The sequence below is a fragment of the Belonocnema kinseyi genome, chromosome 6 (assembly GCF_010883055.1).
Source record: "Belonocnema kinseyi isolate 2016_QV_RU_SX_M_011 chromosome 6, B_treatae_v1, whole genome shotgun sequence".
NCBI classification, from domain to species: Eukaryota; Metazoa; Arthropoda; class Insecta; order Hymenoptera; family Cynipidae; genus Belonocnema; species Belonocnema kinseyi.
Genome location: NC_046662.1, coordinates 13,574,928 through 13,593,185, shown reverse-complemented (window position 1 = coordinate 13,593,185; position 18,258 = coordinate 13,574,928). Strand labels below are relative to the sequence as shown.

The 18,258-nt window shown below is 31.6% G+C and overlaps 1 protein-coding gene across 3 annotated transcripts in view; it reads right to left on the bottom strand.

The window, feature by feature from the left end:
- Nucleotides 1-18,258, bottom strand: part of LOC117174153 — a 48,889-nt gene that overhangs the window by 19,208 nt on the left and 11,423 nt on the right. For all 3 annotated transcript variants that reach the window (XM_033362968.1, XM_033362969.1, XM_033362970.1), the window contains one exon: nt 16-518. In XM_033362968.1, the coding sequence (XP_033218859.1) occupies nt 16-501 (486 nt within the window). In that variant the 5' untranslated portion in view covers nt 502-518. The remainder of the gene's footprint in view (nt 1-15; nt 519-18,258) is intronic.

Here is an 18,258-nt window from a genome sequence, read left to right as displayed (position 1 = left end):
CGATAAGTCGTCTATGTTATCGTGCATAAAGGTCCTTCCAGTTTCGATCGTCAGCAAGAAGTTATTTGTATCATCCTTCAAATTTACATTCGCTAATCTATTATCGAGACTATCCTGAGAAGAACGACTTTTTTTCTCATGTTTCCTCCTGTGTCTCTTTTCCTTATGTCTTTTCCGTTCAGATCTGTGTTTCTTTTCGGACTTGTGTAATTCCATATATTCTAGATTTTTATTCTCGATGTATTGAGACACATTGATCTTGTTGGTAGTTTTTTCTTCCTCGGTTTCTACTCTGCCTTTAATCGATGTAGCAGCAGTGCGAGTTTGATCGAAAGGTGAAGGTTTATCTGAATTTTCATCTTCGTCAAAGTTACACAACAATGCAGGCTCAGTTGCATGTGGACTAGGTGTTCTTCTGAACCCGCGAGCCCTGCCAAACATATCCACTTTGTCGAACTTGCTCACGACGTCATACTTCTTTAATACGTTGAACTTTCTCATTATGTCTTTTGAAAGTTCTGTAATGAAAATATTATGAAAATTTACTTTTAGTTTAAAATTTGGAACTTGGAATACAATAACTACTTATTAGCAGATAATTAGAAAAAATGTATATAAAAGATTTCAACCCAGGTTTATGCGATATTTGGTTCGTTTATATTTAATTCGACAGTCTAAAAACATCATAATATATTCACTTGTTATGAATAAGTAAATCTTAAGGGTGCTGGTGATGCAAAAGAAAGATGACTGTTCTAACCATTATTGTATGACACTCAAAACAGTTATCCGAAAAATGTTCACAATTTGAAATATCAAAAGTTGTGCGCCACGCAGTAGTGTAAAGTCATATATTTTGTGAAACATTCATTATAATTAAACTGGAATAACATAGGCAGATGATTCATTTTGGAAATTGAAGGGTGGATATTCAAAGTCGTATAACAGCCATTTCCAATTTTTTACAGAAGACCGGAGAAATGCTCGCATTTTTTTGTCATTTTAATATGTTTTTAAAGCTCACGACTATTTCTTCATTATAAGATAATACACCACCTATTCAAATTTGAAGCAATTTCGATTAAAATTGAGAAAGATACGATCACTTGAAATTTCGCAACGTATAAGTGAAGGGGGTCTGGCAGTTCAAAGTCGTATATCAACCATTAGCGTCACGAAGTGAAAGTAAGAGAGACTTGCGTTCCTCGCAGCTGATGTGATGTTTCTTGTTTTCCGCAACGCAATTAAACATTTCTTTGGAAGTACTAGGCAGTCTGATAAGTCCCTGAAAAATGAAACACGGAGACGTTTTTTGGCCAAATTCGGTTTTATTTTTCAACATACTCTCCTTTTAGGTCGATACAGCGAGTCCAACGATTTTCTAACTTTTTGATACCGTCCGAAAAGTACTCGATCGGAAGGTCTCCAAAATACGCCTCAGTTTCAGCTATGAGCTCCTTATTTGAGTAAAAACGCTTACCGGTGAGCCATCTCTTCAGGTTAGGGAACAAGTAATAGTCGCTGGGCGCCAGGTCTGGTGAATGCGGTGGCTGAGGAACCAATTCGAAGCCGATTTCATGTAATTTTGCTTGTGCAACTAAGCATGAAGGAACAGGCGCATTGTCGTGGTGATAAAGCGGTTTTTTCTTCTTCAAATGCGGTCGTTTTTCGGCGATTTCGATTTTTAATCGGTCTAATAATGATGAATAGTATGCTTCGGTTATGGTTTTACCTTTTACAAGATAGTCCACGAATATTATGCCATGTGCATCCCAAAATACGGAGGCCATAACCTTTCCGGCCCATTGTTGCGTTTTTGGACGCTTCGGAGCACTTTGGCCCGGTGGAACCCACTGTTTTGCCTGTTGCGTTGACTCAGAAGTGTAGTAGTGGATCCAGGTTTCATCCATGGTTATGAATCGGCGCAAAAACTCGGTCGGCTTACGCGAAAATAATGCCAAATTCTGCTGGGAAGTTGTCACACGAATTCGTTTTTGGTCCACTGTGAGCAAAGGCGGCCCCAATCGCGCGCAGAGCTTCTTCATGCCCAAAACTGAATGCACGATATTGCCCACACGTTCCAATGATATGCCTACAGCATTAGCTACCTCTCTCAATTTCACTTTGGGATCATTCAACATCATATCATGGATTTTTTCGACATTTTCTAGTGTAGTGACCTCTTTTGGGCGCCCAGATCGTTCAGCATTAACTGTGCTTGTACGGCCACAACGAAACTTGGTAAACCACTTATGAATCGTTCCAATCGACGGTGCAGAGTCCGGGTAATACTTATCCAGCTTGGCCTTGGTCTCGGATATCGTTTTCTTGCGAAGATAGTAGTGTTTGATCAAAACTCGAAACTCAGATTTTTCCATATTAAAAAAAACTCGGAGGTTAGTCGCTTTTCAGTGCTGTTACTTGTAAATGCGTAAACATAAATGGCTGAAGTTTTGACAGGCGTCATTGGAATGATCAAGCTCGACGAAAATGGTTCACATTAGTGAATACTAATGCCATCTCTTCGAATTTTCAGGTACTTATCAGACTGCCTAGTATACGACCTACAACATTGCTTATTGAACCAAAATGTTAGTAAATGAATGTCAAAATATAATCAAACGTACGGTTTTAGGATTTTTAACATTAAAATACTTTTTGTATACGCGAAAGACAAGACGCAATACAGGAATGCAGTCAAACAGATGATTAGCACGAAGTCAAATGTTTTTAGGTTGGGTATTACACCAAATTTCAATGCGCAGGAGTTTTGCGAAGGATTTTAACATATATACAGATACATTTGGTAAATCCTACTACTATGTAAGTCCGAAAGTGTCTGTAAAACACGAAAGTTACATAAGGCTCCATTGGTTGTTATGCGAGTTTGAATTGCGAATAGGGCACCAGTTACCGGCATCAGTTCAAAGTTTGGAAAAAATATATAACGAATTTTGAAAAATTGGCGGTTATACGACTTTGAATATTCACCCACCAATTCTAGATGAATACCCGCAGAACATGGGGAAAATACAGAGAAAGTTCAAACAAATTTTTATCTTAACAACTCAGATTTTGGATAAAATTTAGTTTATCGATTATCATTTATTATTATTGTCTTGTAAAGCTGGTCCATTCAAGTCCGGTATTACAGCGGTTGAAACCTATTGTGCACATTGCACTGACGTCGTGTCGTCCCTTCGAAGTTCGCAAATAAAATCGTGATCCGTAATTAAAATCAAGCTTATTTCAGTAATCAGTTTCAAAACCACATTAACTGCGTGAATAATTATTATTTCAAATTAAAGTATATTTTTCTTTATACATATCTTCCTCTCTTCCTTCCTAACCTAAAATCACCACATGGTTGCGAAATTGCTAGGAAATTCTATAATTAGTGATAACAATTTTACTCCAATTTCCTCGCCAGAATTGGTTAACTTGTTTTGACTTTTAAATTTCACCTTATTACTTACGAGGAGCCTTAAACAAGACACCAATTTCTCGCCTGGAGCAAAACTTTTTGACCGAAATTGAGGTACCAGATTATGTTTTTCTCATGAATACTCTCTAAGATGTTTGTGATTGGCCAGAGCGCCCCTCCGTGGAGACTGGTCGAACCTGATTGGCCCATCAAGTCTTTTTTAGATCCGGGAGAAAGAAAAGCCAAATCGGATTGGCACTATTTAAATTCCTTGGAGTCAAAATGTCACTTCACGACTGGAGTGAATCTTACATCCACTCCACTACAGTAGCTAAGTCACATCATATAAGTGAGCAGATTGACTCTTTCCGTTGGTGTGACTCTTTCATACCAAAATACAGTGACTCTTATCACACGAAATAAGAGCGACCATGCCTAGCACACCAACTGGCGTGACAACTTTGTGAAGTCACACCAACTAGTACGACAACTTCGTGACGCCATTCCTCCACCAGTACAGTTTATTGTAAGCAAAGTAGTGGGAGCAGTGGTAGGAGCTGCGCGTTGTGTTAGCGTACTTTTCACTGTGATTTTACATTTTCATGAGCAACACTTTCACTTTCGTTGTAGAGTAGCTGGCACTTCCGGACCCTCAAGTGTAAATAAATTGTGTTTTGTGCAGCGATGAATACATCTGACTTTGGGATAATAAGTGTCTTGCAATTATTTTTACACATTAGTGTGTTGTCAAAAATATGTAGGCTATTTATTAATAAAATGGACTATCAGGTTCAGTGTTTAATCACAAAATTTATTTCTTTAGGATTCTTGTAAAACTCCTGCCGCTTGACCGAATTCTTGTAAGCAAAGGAAGTCAGGAAGCTCTGAGTTTTTTAAGAGGTATGTCCATCCTATTAAACGTTCAATAACGCAGCCCTCCACTAAAGATTTGGTGAGGATACATTTCGAATAATTCAGTTAACCTTTAACTTAAAGTATTAAAGCATCCAGAAGGAGTTGAACAACGTATCATGCATACTATACAAAATAATTTAATCTGATTATTGCTTCAGGATGGAGAACAGTGACGTTTCAGTAGAGATTGAAACTTAAGAAACTGATATGTTATTATTTTTAATTATTATATTTTTTAAATTTTATTATAATTATACTTTCACTCTTTATTTTGTATTATACAGGTAATTACAATATTTATAAACTATGCGAAAAATGGTTTAAAGCAATAAATGTTTTTATATTCTTTTACCTTTTATCCTCTTTAAAAATAATTATTTAAATCAATACCACATTTAATCAATACAATACACACTTTTTGGATCCACCACTCACATAATTTTTAGCGACCAGTCACACCATTTTCTGTGGCCAGCCACAACATTTGGAGCGACCAATCACATAAGTTGCAGCGACCAGCTACGCCATTTGGAACGATCAATCACACCATTTATAGCGACTAGCCACACCATTTGGACTAACCAGCCACACCATTTGGGCCGACCAGTCACACCATTGAGAGCGATCAGTCACACCATTTGAAACTACTAGTCACTCCAATCCATATAGTCATTCTCCACTCCAAGTAATGTCACTGAGAGGTGCATTTTTGTCTTTAGGGTTGTTTAGAATTTGTCCTATTTCCGCACGTGACTTAAATATTATTTGGATTTTGTGTTTATTGAGAATTCTGCCTATTTGTTCTGTGACAACTTAGATGAAGGGTAGAATGGTGGTCGTTTTTCTCTCTCTTTCTTTATTCGGTTGTGTTAACCTGTTTTTTATGCATTTTCCTATTGCTTTATCAACTAGTTTGTGTAATCGTTCTGTATTGGGAGTTGTTTTCCATGAAGATGTTGCCTATTACAAGTGAGGTTGTAGATCCCTTTGCTGCTACTGAGGTTCGTTCGTAGAATTGGTTATTGAAAGAGAAGTAAGTATTATTGAGACACCCTTCTATCAAATGTATGAGCTTTGAAGAGTATTTTGTCAAAGATTTAAATATATCAATTGTATCAGAGATTGCTTCTTTCTTAAGGCGAGATACTACGCCGAAACTACGTATGATTCCATTGGGTGGAATGTAAATCTGTTCCCAATGGGCGCAAAATTTGGCGACGTCTTTAGGACAGCGTTACAACATCGGTACGACAACTTTACGACATCCTATGTCAATGTCGTAAAAGTCTCTATACGATAGCGTAAAAGACATCGTCAGATCATACGACATATTTGCGATATCGTAAAGACGCCTTAACGACATGGACATAGAATGTCGTAAAGTTGTTGTGAAGATGTCATAACGATGTCGTAAAGACGTCGTCAACTCTTGTGCCCACTGGGTTATATCTTTTTGTTGAAGTCAAATAAGTTTTCGAGGTTATAGAATTTCCAGTGAAACGATTCAGTTCTTTGGTGAGGAAGCGTGCTAATTCGTAAGTTGGTGAGTTTATTGCGCTTACGATCGGTCTAAGCCTGTGACCTCAAATTTTTTTCGATATTTATATTTTTGTATTTTCTTGAACATTTTTTATACACAGTTAATATCCCCCAAGCGAAACGGTAAAATTCCTTCAAGTTTTTTCTAAATGAATCTTTGAAAATCGCGGATTGGTATGTAGAGCATAGGACGGCGGTCTACACCTGTTAAGTGCTTATGGCGTCTTATGAAAAATCCGGACTCAAAAGTTTTTTGTATCCCTTCATGTCATCTTCGTTTTTCTCGTCTACAGATCGCTGTAAAGACGAAAGCGACGCGTTATCTATGCTCGGTTTGCGGCTCCAAAACATTTTGACATATAAAACTTTCATGCTGCTTTAAAAAAACGTAGAAAGATGTGAGCCTGGAAAAAACAATAGAAAACCAGCGGTAGAACACTGCAGATAACAGGTTTAGACCGTTGGACCCCTTGTACATAACGTATAAATAGCTTTCCATTGTCATATAACGTTTAATTTTGATTCAAACATTATAAAACTAACTTGTTTTATTTTTCTCTATTAAATGAACAAAAAACATTTTGAAGTACAGAAAAAATATTGAAAATTGTGCAAATAACAATGATTTCCCTTCGTCGTGTAAGATTTCTAAAATGTCATTTAACAGACTTAGACCGATGTCCCTTCAACTGACCTTACAGAATTTAAAGGGTAACATTTTTATAATAACTAAATAGTTAAGCAAACAAAAAAATATTGCAAAAACCGCAATTTTTATTTTCTGGAAATAACTTTTAAGCAATTTCAGGTCAAATAATCTGAAGAATTTCATCTTTTTTAAGTAAATTCTATTTAGCGTTGAACGAAATCCTCAAATGATTTTTGAAAATTTCAAAAACTCTGGAGATATTGAAGAAGAAATTTTTCTTTTAACTTTCATAACTTTAATGATTTGAATATGATTACGACATATTTGTTTTAAAGTATTGACAGTCAGTCGCAGTTTTGAAGAAATATTCTTTAAACAAAATTTAAAAACTTTGGGTTTTTCAAAATGAAATTTATAAACTAAATTTTAAAAAATCCATTTTTATTTTTTGTTGCTGTGATTTCCCGCACAATTTAAAAAAGGATATTTAAACAGCTTTAATGTTAATTTTACAATAAAAACAATTTTCTAGTAACGCATACGTTCCTTTATTTTATTAAATATGTATTTGTCAAAAACTAAAAGAATTCCTAATTTTACATTTAAAAAATGAATATTTTCCAAAAATTCAGTTTAAGAATTTTTGTTTGAAAAATCCAAAAAGTTTTTGAATTTTTTAAAAATATTTCTTTAAAACTGCGTTCAATTGTGAATTTAAAAAATACATCTTAATATGACTACAATCACCAAAGTTATGATAGTTTAAAGAAAGGGAGAACATTTTCTTTTTTGAATACCTCTCAAGTTTTTGAATTTTTCAAAACTTATTTTAGGATTTTTCTGTCAAAGCTTAAGAAAAATTACTAACACTAGATGAAATTCATAAGATGATAAGCTTGATTTTATTTTTTACATTGCTTAATAGTTTTAGAATTTGTAAGTATTCCCTTCATCTTTGGCTTATTCTTTATCATAAAATATATCAAATACTTAAAATAAATTCTTATACAACACAAAATACCATAAAACACTCAACACTATTTTTTCGACGCGCTCCAGAAGAAACTTTTAACAAATGTTTCTGCTTCAGCCTGTGAAGTTCATGATTCCTGTATGATACTTATTTTTTAAATATGCGTTAGAAAATCCCTATTTTAACGGTATTTGAATACAGAATATTTGGAATATTGCAGTTTAATAACATCATCATTTATAGATTCCTTTTCTTTTTTCAAACTGATTTAAAAAAAATTAAAAGTAAAAGTAGATGGGTGTTTTTTAACAAGTTTTCACTCCTTGTATTCCATTTCTATTTTTTCCTATTCTATATGGATATATGGATATGTTCTATAGAAAACTTTTAAAGCCAAATTTATTATTAAAACATAACCGTAATAATTAGTCATTTTGTATAAAAGGAATTTATTCGAATACAAATATTTTACTTAATTATTTGAAATTTAAAAATTATTTATCATTTAAATATGTCAATTTGCAACATTTTTTCAAGAGTATTAATAGTTATAATTACGAAACGCTGGGACTTTGAGGTTAAGCTGCAATTTCACGTAGCGTGAAATAATCGCCATTGTCGCACATATAAAAATTGGAATGAAATCCACTCAAACCTGGATTTAGTGATCCTCGATTTATTGTTTCCGAGAATTGGTGCCATGCGGTGGGGATGGATGACCCGGTAACAATGATTTCATTGGGACGCATGGATTGGCATTAACAAAAACGGACATTTTAATGCGTACAAATTGCATCATTGCCAAAGATATAATTAAATCGCATTGACCGGCATCGATTCTATTCAATTTTTTGTCGACAGCATTAAATGGCATTGACGCGGTTCCATACTTGGTTCGTGAAAGGCGTTGCATGGCGTACAATTTGGCGGTTCATCGAGTAACATTGAATGGCATAAACTCATTGGCATTACAAGCAAGTCACTTAAATGCCTTCAAGTTTGTGCGCATTAAAAATGATTGAAAAGAAACGATTTTTATACATTAAAGCGCATTCAGTGACAGAAACAGTCACAAAACAGAGAAACAAGAAATTGAAAAAAAAAGGAAGACAAAATAGCTCCGAGGCTCTGGATTTAATGTCACGCTCGGCCCCAAAATTGACATTATATCCAGATTTGACTGTATTTAGTAGACACCGTGAGCAATGTACAAAAATCTTTCATCATGGATAACCGTTCCCTATACATGTCCGCCTGCGAAGAAAGGGACCTAAATAGCATTAGCTTTATTTTACAGAAATAGCGATTTAAGAGGCGGTCCAACACATGAAATCCATAAAAGGCCCTCCTCCTTGTAGTTGAGTAGCAATTCGAATCCTTCAGATATAGGAATAATATTTCCTTATTATGAAAAAGTAAACAGAAAATTGTCTATTGGTTTAAATAATTAAAAATCGCTTTTTTCTGCGTTAGGTTCCTTTCAGCCCTTTTCATCTTTCCATATTTCAGATTTTAACTTGACCCCGTAACTGTCCTAAGTTGATCAGTTCCTAATACCTCCAACCCGACACTAGTTGTCACATCACTCCCTGTTTTTGCATAGAAAGCCAACAAAATGTTATTTTCATGCTACAAATTATTGAAATTAAAACAAAGTTAATCAATTAATATTTTTAAATAGTTTTCTAGTCATTTTCTATTAATAATAGAGACAAAACATACATTAGAAAGTCGTACAAGAATCCTCGCAAAGTGGAATATACTTTAGATTTGAAAAGAAAGTAAAGTGTGATTTTTTTAATTTATTCTCAAAAAAATAATAAATTAAATTAATAATTAAATTTACAAAGAATATTCTGCACTATATTCATGACATAACTGGAACAAAATTTTAACATTTCTCTACAATAAAATTTATTTTAATATTTTAATAAACTTTAAATAACAAAATTTTCGGATAATGAAAAATATGCAAAAAAAAATAAAAGTGAGTAACAAAGGATATTTTTTATTTACAGAGTATGCACTTAATAAATTTTTATTTTTATCAAGATTCATTAATATCGGTCTAATAAACATTTATATAAGTTAAAATGACATTATTCATAACAAACAATAAGAATGTTATTTTTTAGCATTTCAAATTGCGCGCGAACAGCAACGAATCAGAGAACGAGCGCGACGCATGCGTAGAAGAGTTCGGGGCACTCGTTACGAGCACTGGTTTGAATAGCTTGGTACAGCAGATAAGCTGGGGTGCTATTCTCGAGTATCGTTCTAATATTTTAGAATGCTAAAATGGCTTATATTAGAATGGTTGGCATAAATCGGTATTCTCGAGTTAGAATTGATGGTTAGCATGCTTAGATTTTAGAACAGTTTACAAAGAGTCGGTCTATATCAGTCTAAACGAGAAATAGAACGCTAAAGATGCGAGGAAGTGATAGATTTTTCTAAAATTAACCGCGAAACGAAATACGTCATACGTAGAAGGGAGAAACATAGCCTAAAATTAACATCAAAAGGAACACAAGAAGAGAGAAACATAGCATTAAATTAACCTTAAAAACAGGTGTATCACAGCACGTATGATTGTCAGAAGTGAACAAACAAAAATATAAATAAATTAAAATAAGCAAAAAAAAAACAGAATCCGGGAAGTCAATATGGCACTTCGTGACGCGATAAATTCTATTTACATAGAAATATTCAAAATGGGCTTTGTCGCTATTTTCTTAGTCACGGTAAATTTCTCGACTATTTGACCAAATAATGTTTGATACACATTAATGGGAATGTATTTGCAATATGTTGCAACAACAATATATATTATTTTTGCTTCGTTTATAAGATTTTTAGCTATATCTAAGATGCGGAGAAGGAATTTTTTGAATGAAACTTTAAAGAAACGTCTTTGACTCCCAAAAGAAAATTTTTAATTTTATTAGAACTTCGAGCAAACAACTTTTTTTCGATACTCCCCAATAAACATTTTTATATTAAATCTAAAACATCAGTATACGAAATCGCCATTAAGAGAATATGTATATATTCAATTTCATATACCGTGTATTGATCATTTATAAGAAAAGTAAGATATTTTTTTACACTTTTATACAAATTAAAAACAATCTTGGCAGTAATTGTCAATTATAAATAATAAAACATAATATATTCTGTTAAAAATAAATATAAATTGAATTGTTTTTTATTGAAAAAGTACAATTAATCAAATAGTTAAGAAACCTAACGCCCAATCACCACCGCAATTACGTTGGAGTTCTAACATTCACATCGAATTTGAGATAAAATTCCAACCCATACGTTGCACTTGAATTATAGGGAAGAATTACGTCGACAAATTTAAGGTTTATGCTTTATTTTTTTTAATTTGATAACATTTAAAAGTATCTAAACTCTAGGGAGCCAACATACCCCCCGCGTTTGACTTTCTTCTGTACTTGCCACGGCATTGGTGTATTTATCGCTCCAACTTCAAAGTACACCGCGGCAACGTCGCATTACAAACGGTGCACTATTTGCCATTCTATATAGTTCAAAGCCGTTTGAAAGTGCCTAAAATTTCAATGTTTTTCAGTGAATTATCTATGAAACTACGCAGTGGAAAAATTTGATATATTTTTTTTTAATTTGTATTTTCAAGCAACACTAACACCGAGATTTTTTAAATTTCTCTACCAGAGCGTTTAATTACTATAAATTAAAATGTGGAGAGTGCCTATGCTAGCTCTTTTTTAAAAAATTCAACCAGAAATTGATTTTTTACATACAACCTTAAGTGCATTGAGTATAAACGTTATGTTGTTTAAACTACAAAAAATAATAGTAAAAAATAAAGCTCTCGTACATTCTCGCATTCTCGATAACATACGGTAACGTTCTCCGTTACCTTCTCCAAACCTTTGTTACCGAGAATTTTCTAACTCTTAAGCTTCCCTGGTTCCTTTCTACGTGAGCGGTCACCTAATGTGGAGATCCTCTAGGCTAGAGTTCTGATGGTGTATTTAGACGCCTGTCGACTGGCCGTCAGCCAGCAGAAAAATCATAAGAGTGAAAGAGATAGGGGTACTTTTCTTATAATTTTCCACTCTCTGTCTCTTTCACGCTTATGACTTTTCGGCTGGCTGACGACCAGTAAACAGGTGTGCAAATACACAATTAGCCGGTTATATTACTTTGAGAACGGTAACGAGAATGAGAATATTACCGAGAATATAACCGAGAAATAAATTCTCTGAGAATTTATGAGAATTTCAGAATTTATTTTATTTAATAGAAAATTGAATTTTTTCGTTAACTTTTCAGTTGAAAATTCGTCTTTTTGGATTAGAAGTTCAATTTTTTTCGTAGAACCTTATTTTTTTGTTACAAAAATGCAATTTTTGATCTTACTGAGTTAACTGCAATTTTTTTTATGAAAACTCAACTTTTTTGTAATAAAAAATTCTTCTTCTTTAAGATAAATTTCATATTTTTTGATAAAAATGCAACTGTTTGCTAGACAATTCAACAATTTTGTTAAAAAGTCATCCTATTAGGTTAAAAATTCGTCTTTTTGGATTGAAAATTCAATTTTTTTTGGTACACAATTATTTCTTGTTAAAAAAATGCATGGTTTGATCGTGAAAACTCAACTAAAATTTTTTTCAACAGAAAATTCGACTATTTTTTTGAAAATTTATTTTTTTTAATTAAAAACTTCATCTGGTATAGAAGAAATTTCATTTTTTGTATGGAAATGAAACTTTTTTCTTAAAAATCATTCTTCTTTGCTTGATAATTCAACTAATTTGTTTTAAACATTGGATTAAATCGCTTTGTTAAGAAATCACTTTTTTGTTAAATATTTATAATTCAAGTTGAAAAGTTATCTCTTTGATTAAAAGTTTAATTATCTTGTTGAAAATTAATCTTTTTTAATTGAAAATGCAACTACTCGTGTCAAAGTTAAACTGCATTGTGAAATTTTGATTGAAGGCTTATGTATGGTTTAAAATTTAACTGTTTAGTGGAAAATACTTTTTTTTTTAATTCATTTTTAAGAGAAAATGTAACTTTTCCGTTTTTTTATGATTGATATTTTTTAGCTAAAAATTCGCGTTTTTTTGTTGTTGTAAATAATAATTTTTTAGTTTGAAATTTCCTTTTTTTGCGTAAAAATGCATCAGTTTCATGGAAAATTAATTTTTTGTGGAACAGTCATATTTTTGGTTTGAAAATTGCATTTTTGTGAAGAAGATTTTTCTTCTGGTTTGAAGGTTCAATAATTTAAATAAACTTTTCTTTATTTTTTGAGTGAAAAATTTTTTTGTTGGAAACTCGTCTTTTTGGTTTTAAAATTCCTTTCTTTTGTTGTATTGGGAATGGTTAAACTGCGATACGCCACCTGGTAAACAAAATTTAGAACTAGAAAGAATAGGCACGATTTTAAAGACGCATTTTAATTAGTGCATAAAAGTATTTTAACAATTTTTTGTGAGTTTAAAGGATTTATTGAATAATAAAAATAAGTTATTATCGGAAACAAAGTGTTTTAGATGGAATTTACATATTATACAGTGAAAAACCACACTTTTTACAGAAATATTTTTCTAAAAAAAAAACCCAATTATTGTTCTCTTTATTGTGACTTTAAAAAGATTATAAACTTAAATGGACTTATTTTGAAGCAAAAATGAACTCAAAGTAAATGTTTATTAATTTATACATGAAATATTTACTATTTAATAATTGGATCTAAAAGTTTGGTTAGAATTCCTATTTAAAATCCAGTCGCCTATTATTCGTATTCTTGGCATAATATGAATAAAATTTGTCGCTAAATAAATTGTGTAAAGTTTAGTTAAGCTTACAAATACATTGAAACTCACATGAAATAATGAAATAATTGCATTTTTAAAAGCGTATTTCACAAAAATTAGTTTTTTCACTGTATTAGATGGAAATTCGGTCTAAAACTATTCGTTTTTGATGAATCTTTGTTTTTAGTATTCAACCATTGTTTTATACTTCACAAAACAATCGTAAAAACACTTTCAGGCAAAAATTAAAATACATGTTTAAAATTATGCCTACTCTTTCTAGTTCCATTTTTCGGCACCATGTGGCGAAATGATAGACCACCATTCCCAATATATTTCATTCTTTTTTGATTAAAATATAAACTATGACACTTTTTCTTTCGCAATTTGTCTTTTTAGGTTGAATACTCAACTGTTATGTTAAAAGTTCAATTATTTTGTTGAAAATTCCAGTATTTTGTTAAAGAGTTATCTTTTAAAGTAGAAAAAGCTTTTTTTTTTGTTTCAAATAAATTAATACATTTGAAAATTTTTAATTTCTATATGAAACACTGTTTTATTCCGCTTATAAAATATTCTATGGTAAAAATACTATTAGATTAAAAGGCTGGTATTTGAATATTAATGATTTGAAATAAAAAATTAGTGGAAAAATCAGAGAATTTTGAAAATGTCACGCGTCTAAGTTTTCCGGGAGTGGGGTCTTCTTATTCAACTTCGTGGTATTTATTAAGTAATGTGAGACAATTGAATTTTGAGGTTAGAATTTCGGTCGAACAGTGTTGAATAATTAATGAGCTACTGCTTTACGTACTTTAAATTCCTGAATATGGCTGAGCTAGAAAATAATTAATATTCAACCGCTGATATAACCTGAACAATAAAAATATTGTTCAAAATCATAAATTCTTTTAAATGCTGTCATATTCTCGGTTATATAACCTGAACTTAAATTCTCAGGAATTTAAGAACTCTACTCTAGGCAAAGATATTATGAGCCTAGATGCGGCACGGGGCGTCGGTCTGGCAGAACGATATATATATAACCACATTTTTGCCTGCATCGAGGAGCTGCCTTCTTCAACTTTTCGCTGTTTCTATGGCAACCGCGTCCTCTGCCTATGTCTACGGGAGGGGTGGGGCCAAGGCGCAGATCAAGAGCCAAACCGAACGTGCCGGTGACTTTCTGTTTCTCGATTCTCGCGCTTACCTTCACCAAGCCAGATCTATAGCTGACTCGGTTGGCTGGCTCTGCATCCCGAAAATATTAAGAACACTTCATTAATCAATTATATTAAAATCAATGAGGACCTAAAATTATTACGTTTGTTGAATTTACAAAATGAAATTAAGTTTAGTTAGATTAAATTAATGCCTCGTCTGGTTTCGTTTAAAAAAGAAAATTTTTGAGATACTAAATAAATAAGTTAAAAAAAATTCTTGTCATATTTTAGAATTGTAGTGCAATTTTAAAAATTATTTTAAAAAATAATAATTTTTACAAAAGTAGTAAATTGTAGGTTCGAATACTTTGATGTATGAATTTCTTCTAGGTACATTTTTAAATCCTAAAATATTGTATTATTTTTTCGCATAATTAAGGTATAACTGAAGTAATATTTATACTTAAATGTAGTGTCGAATTGACAATTTATATTTAATTCCGAGAAAATGTTAAGGTTTTCACTACTTATTTAATTATTTGCCAAAATTATATTAAAATTCTGTTTTTCCTTTGATTATTCAAAACGTATCATCTTTTTTCTTATAATTTGATTAATTATAAAACCAGTAGCTAGACTGTGAATTGCATAGATCTAAAACGTTTTAATAGTATTTTACATTTAATTTAGTTAATTATGCCATTTAAGGTTTTCATTATTTTATAACGCATTTTCTCTTGAATCACAAAAAATTATTTTGCCTGCAACTTTTTCAGATAAATAATAATAAGAGCCAGAATTACTTTCAAATTCTATCTTTGTACTTTCTAAAATTTATATATTTTTCTTGCCACCAACATTTTTTAATTTATTAATTATTGGGATTATTCTTTTTTATACTAATTTTAATATTTCTCTTTCAATAAAATCATTTCATGCAGGAAAATTGAAATTGACAGTGTCTGTCTCAATAGTCTGTCATTAATATGTCAACGAATTGGTCTCCAGATTTTACTTTTTCTTTTTATTCTTCTCAATTTTTTATAAATATAGTTTAATATTTTATTTGAAAGACACGACATTTGTCCTTGTAAAACCTTCTAGATTTTTCTATTATAGAATAAATCTTATTTCAGTTTCACTGTTTTAAAACAAGTAAGACCTAAAAACTTTAATTTCCGATTAAATATAATACTGTTAATGAAAACAAAGTGGTTTTATTTCTACAAGTCTAGAAAGTCTTATAGAAAAATCTATAAAATAGAAGGGCAAAAGACAGATTTTTTAACAAAAAATCTTGAACTGTATAAAAGTGGAAATTATATTTTGAATCGAAAATTTAGAAGAATAATAAATCTTAATTTAAGGGCATGCTCTTCGGTGATCACGTGAACAAACTAGGCCCCGATTATGAGCATTTTGTTTTGGTGTTCACTGTGTCCACACGGATTGAGATATCGTGTTTAAAATTTGACAGATTAAATAAAAAGCACTAAAGAACGTTTGTATAAATCAATATATTGGTATTTTTAAAGAAAGTTTATTTATAACTTGATGAAATAGGATATTACCATTAGAGTTACAGCACTTTGCAGATCATTTTTGGTTTGATGCATTTCAGATTTTTCGATTCGCGTATATTGAGCACTGACGGCAATGCTAGACTAAATCGTCTAAACCTTGAAAAAAATTAATATAAGCATTAAAATTTGCACATTCTTTGTAAATCAACAAATAAGTATCTGCACATACGTAACTTATCATTATTTTTGGAGCATTTATTGCGATTTCTAGCGGAGAAAAAAAGAAACTTTGAACGTCGATAACGTCGAGATCACGTGACTAAGTTCGTTTATGAAATTTTTGTGTTGAGAATGAATTGATTTTCATTTTTTTGTTCCTCACTGCGTCCACACGGATTTAGATATCGTGAAGTTCTACAGATAGCACTAAGGAACGTTTGTGTATATCAAAATGTTTATAATTACGAATAAAGTTTTCTAGTAAAATACTATAGGATTAGGAAATAAACTTTTAACGTCGATAAAGTAGATGACTCTATTTTTAAAAAAATCGAGGAACATCTTAGAATGTGATACTCGAAAATCCGTCCAAGTCCCATCTTGAGAAATGTGCATCGTCAGAAAATAATTACAATTTTTCAATGGTTATATATTCTTGTGGATTTTTTGTACTGGTGTGAAACAATTCTCAGTTAATAAAAAAACCAATAAAAATAAAATTTTCTCCGGGGGCGAAAGACAAGGCGAGGCCGACGCTGAGTCTCGCCGCTCGGTTCTCTGTCATCATTAGTTATCAGCTGATCGATTCAAAGTCAAAAATTAGACGTCAAGAATTATGGAAGTTTGTTGGAGAACTCCGAAGAGTAAATTTTAGCACATTGCTGGTGTTGGTATGTTTTTAATTTGAAATTTATCTTTTATTTTTAGGCCCAAAAAAATGAAAATCATTCTACACAAAAATTTCATGAACGAATTTAGTCACGTGATCTCGAGTTTATTGACGTTCAAGGTTTCTTTTTTTCTCCACTAGAAAACGCTAAAAATGCTCCAAAAATAATTATAGGTTACGTGTCTGCAGATACTTATTTGTTTATTTGCAACGAATGTGCAAATTTGATTGCTTATATTAATTTTTTTCAAGGTTTAGACGACTTAATCTAAAATTGGTGTCAGTGCTCAATATACGCGAATCCAAAAATCTGAAATGCATCAAACCAAAAATGATCTGCATAGTGCTATAACTCAAATGATAATATCCTTTTTTATCAATTTATAAATAAACTTGCTTTAAAATAATAAACATATTGGTGTATACAAACGTTCTTTAAAGCTTTTTATTTAATCTGTCAAATGTTAAACACGATATCTCAATCCGTGTAGACACAGTTAATACAAAAAAATGCTCATAACCGGCGACTAGTTTTGTCACGTGGTCACCGAAGAGCATGCCCTTAATTAAAATTTAATTTTAAAAGTATGAGGGCAGTTGACCACTTTCAATTCGTATACTCATCAGAATTCACAAATTCAAAGAAATCCAAATATTTTATAAAGAATTCGAAGAATCCAACAAAATTCAAAAGAAATATAAGGCTTATAGGGGTGCATCTCAGCATCTAAGGCTATTCCAAAAAAATCGAAAAGAAAAGAATTCCAAAAAACTAAAAAAAATTCAATAATTTTATTGCGAACCGGGAAATGAGCGGAAATTTGTTTCTTTGATTTATTTCTTTAAATTAATTTTTGTGAAGTTTGTACACAAAATTAATTTTGAAAAAAAAACCCCAAAGTGTCAAGAAAATTGTTACATATTTAAAAAAAATCATTTTCAACTAAATCGAGGAATTAAAATTTCAACAAAAGAGTTCCCAAAGATCAAGGTGAGTCTTAAAAATATGAATTTTTAATCAGCAAGTTCAACTTTAAATCAATTTGTTGAATTTTCAACTAAAAAAAGATAAATTTCGAACAATATAGTTAAATTTTTAACCAAAAAAATGAATTTTCCAGCAAAATATTAATGATCTACCATAATAAGACAAGCTTTCAACAAAATACAATAATTTTTAACAACACATTTTTATTTTAAAGCGGGGAGGGCGATTTATCCATAAAAAGGTAGGATTTCCAACTAAAAATATGATTTAATCCTTAGAAGCATTTATCAAAAGGAAGAGAGGGGAGAGGGAAAGCAGTGAAGAGAAGGAAGATATCGGGGCCAGTATAAAATACCAGAAAATGTTTAGATCG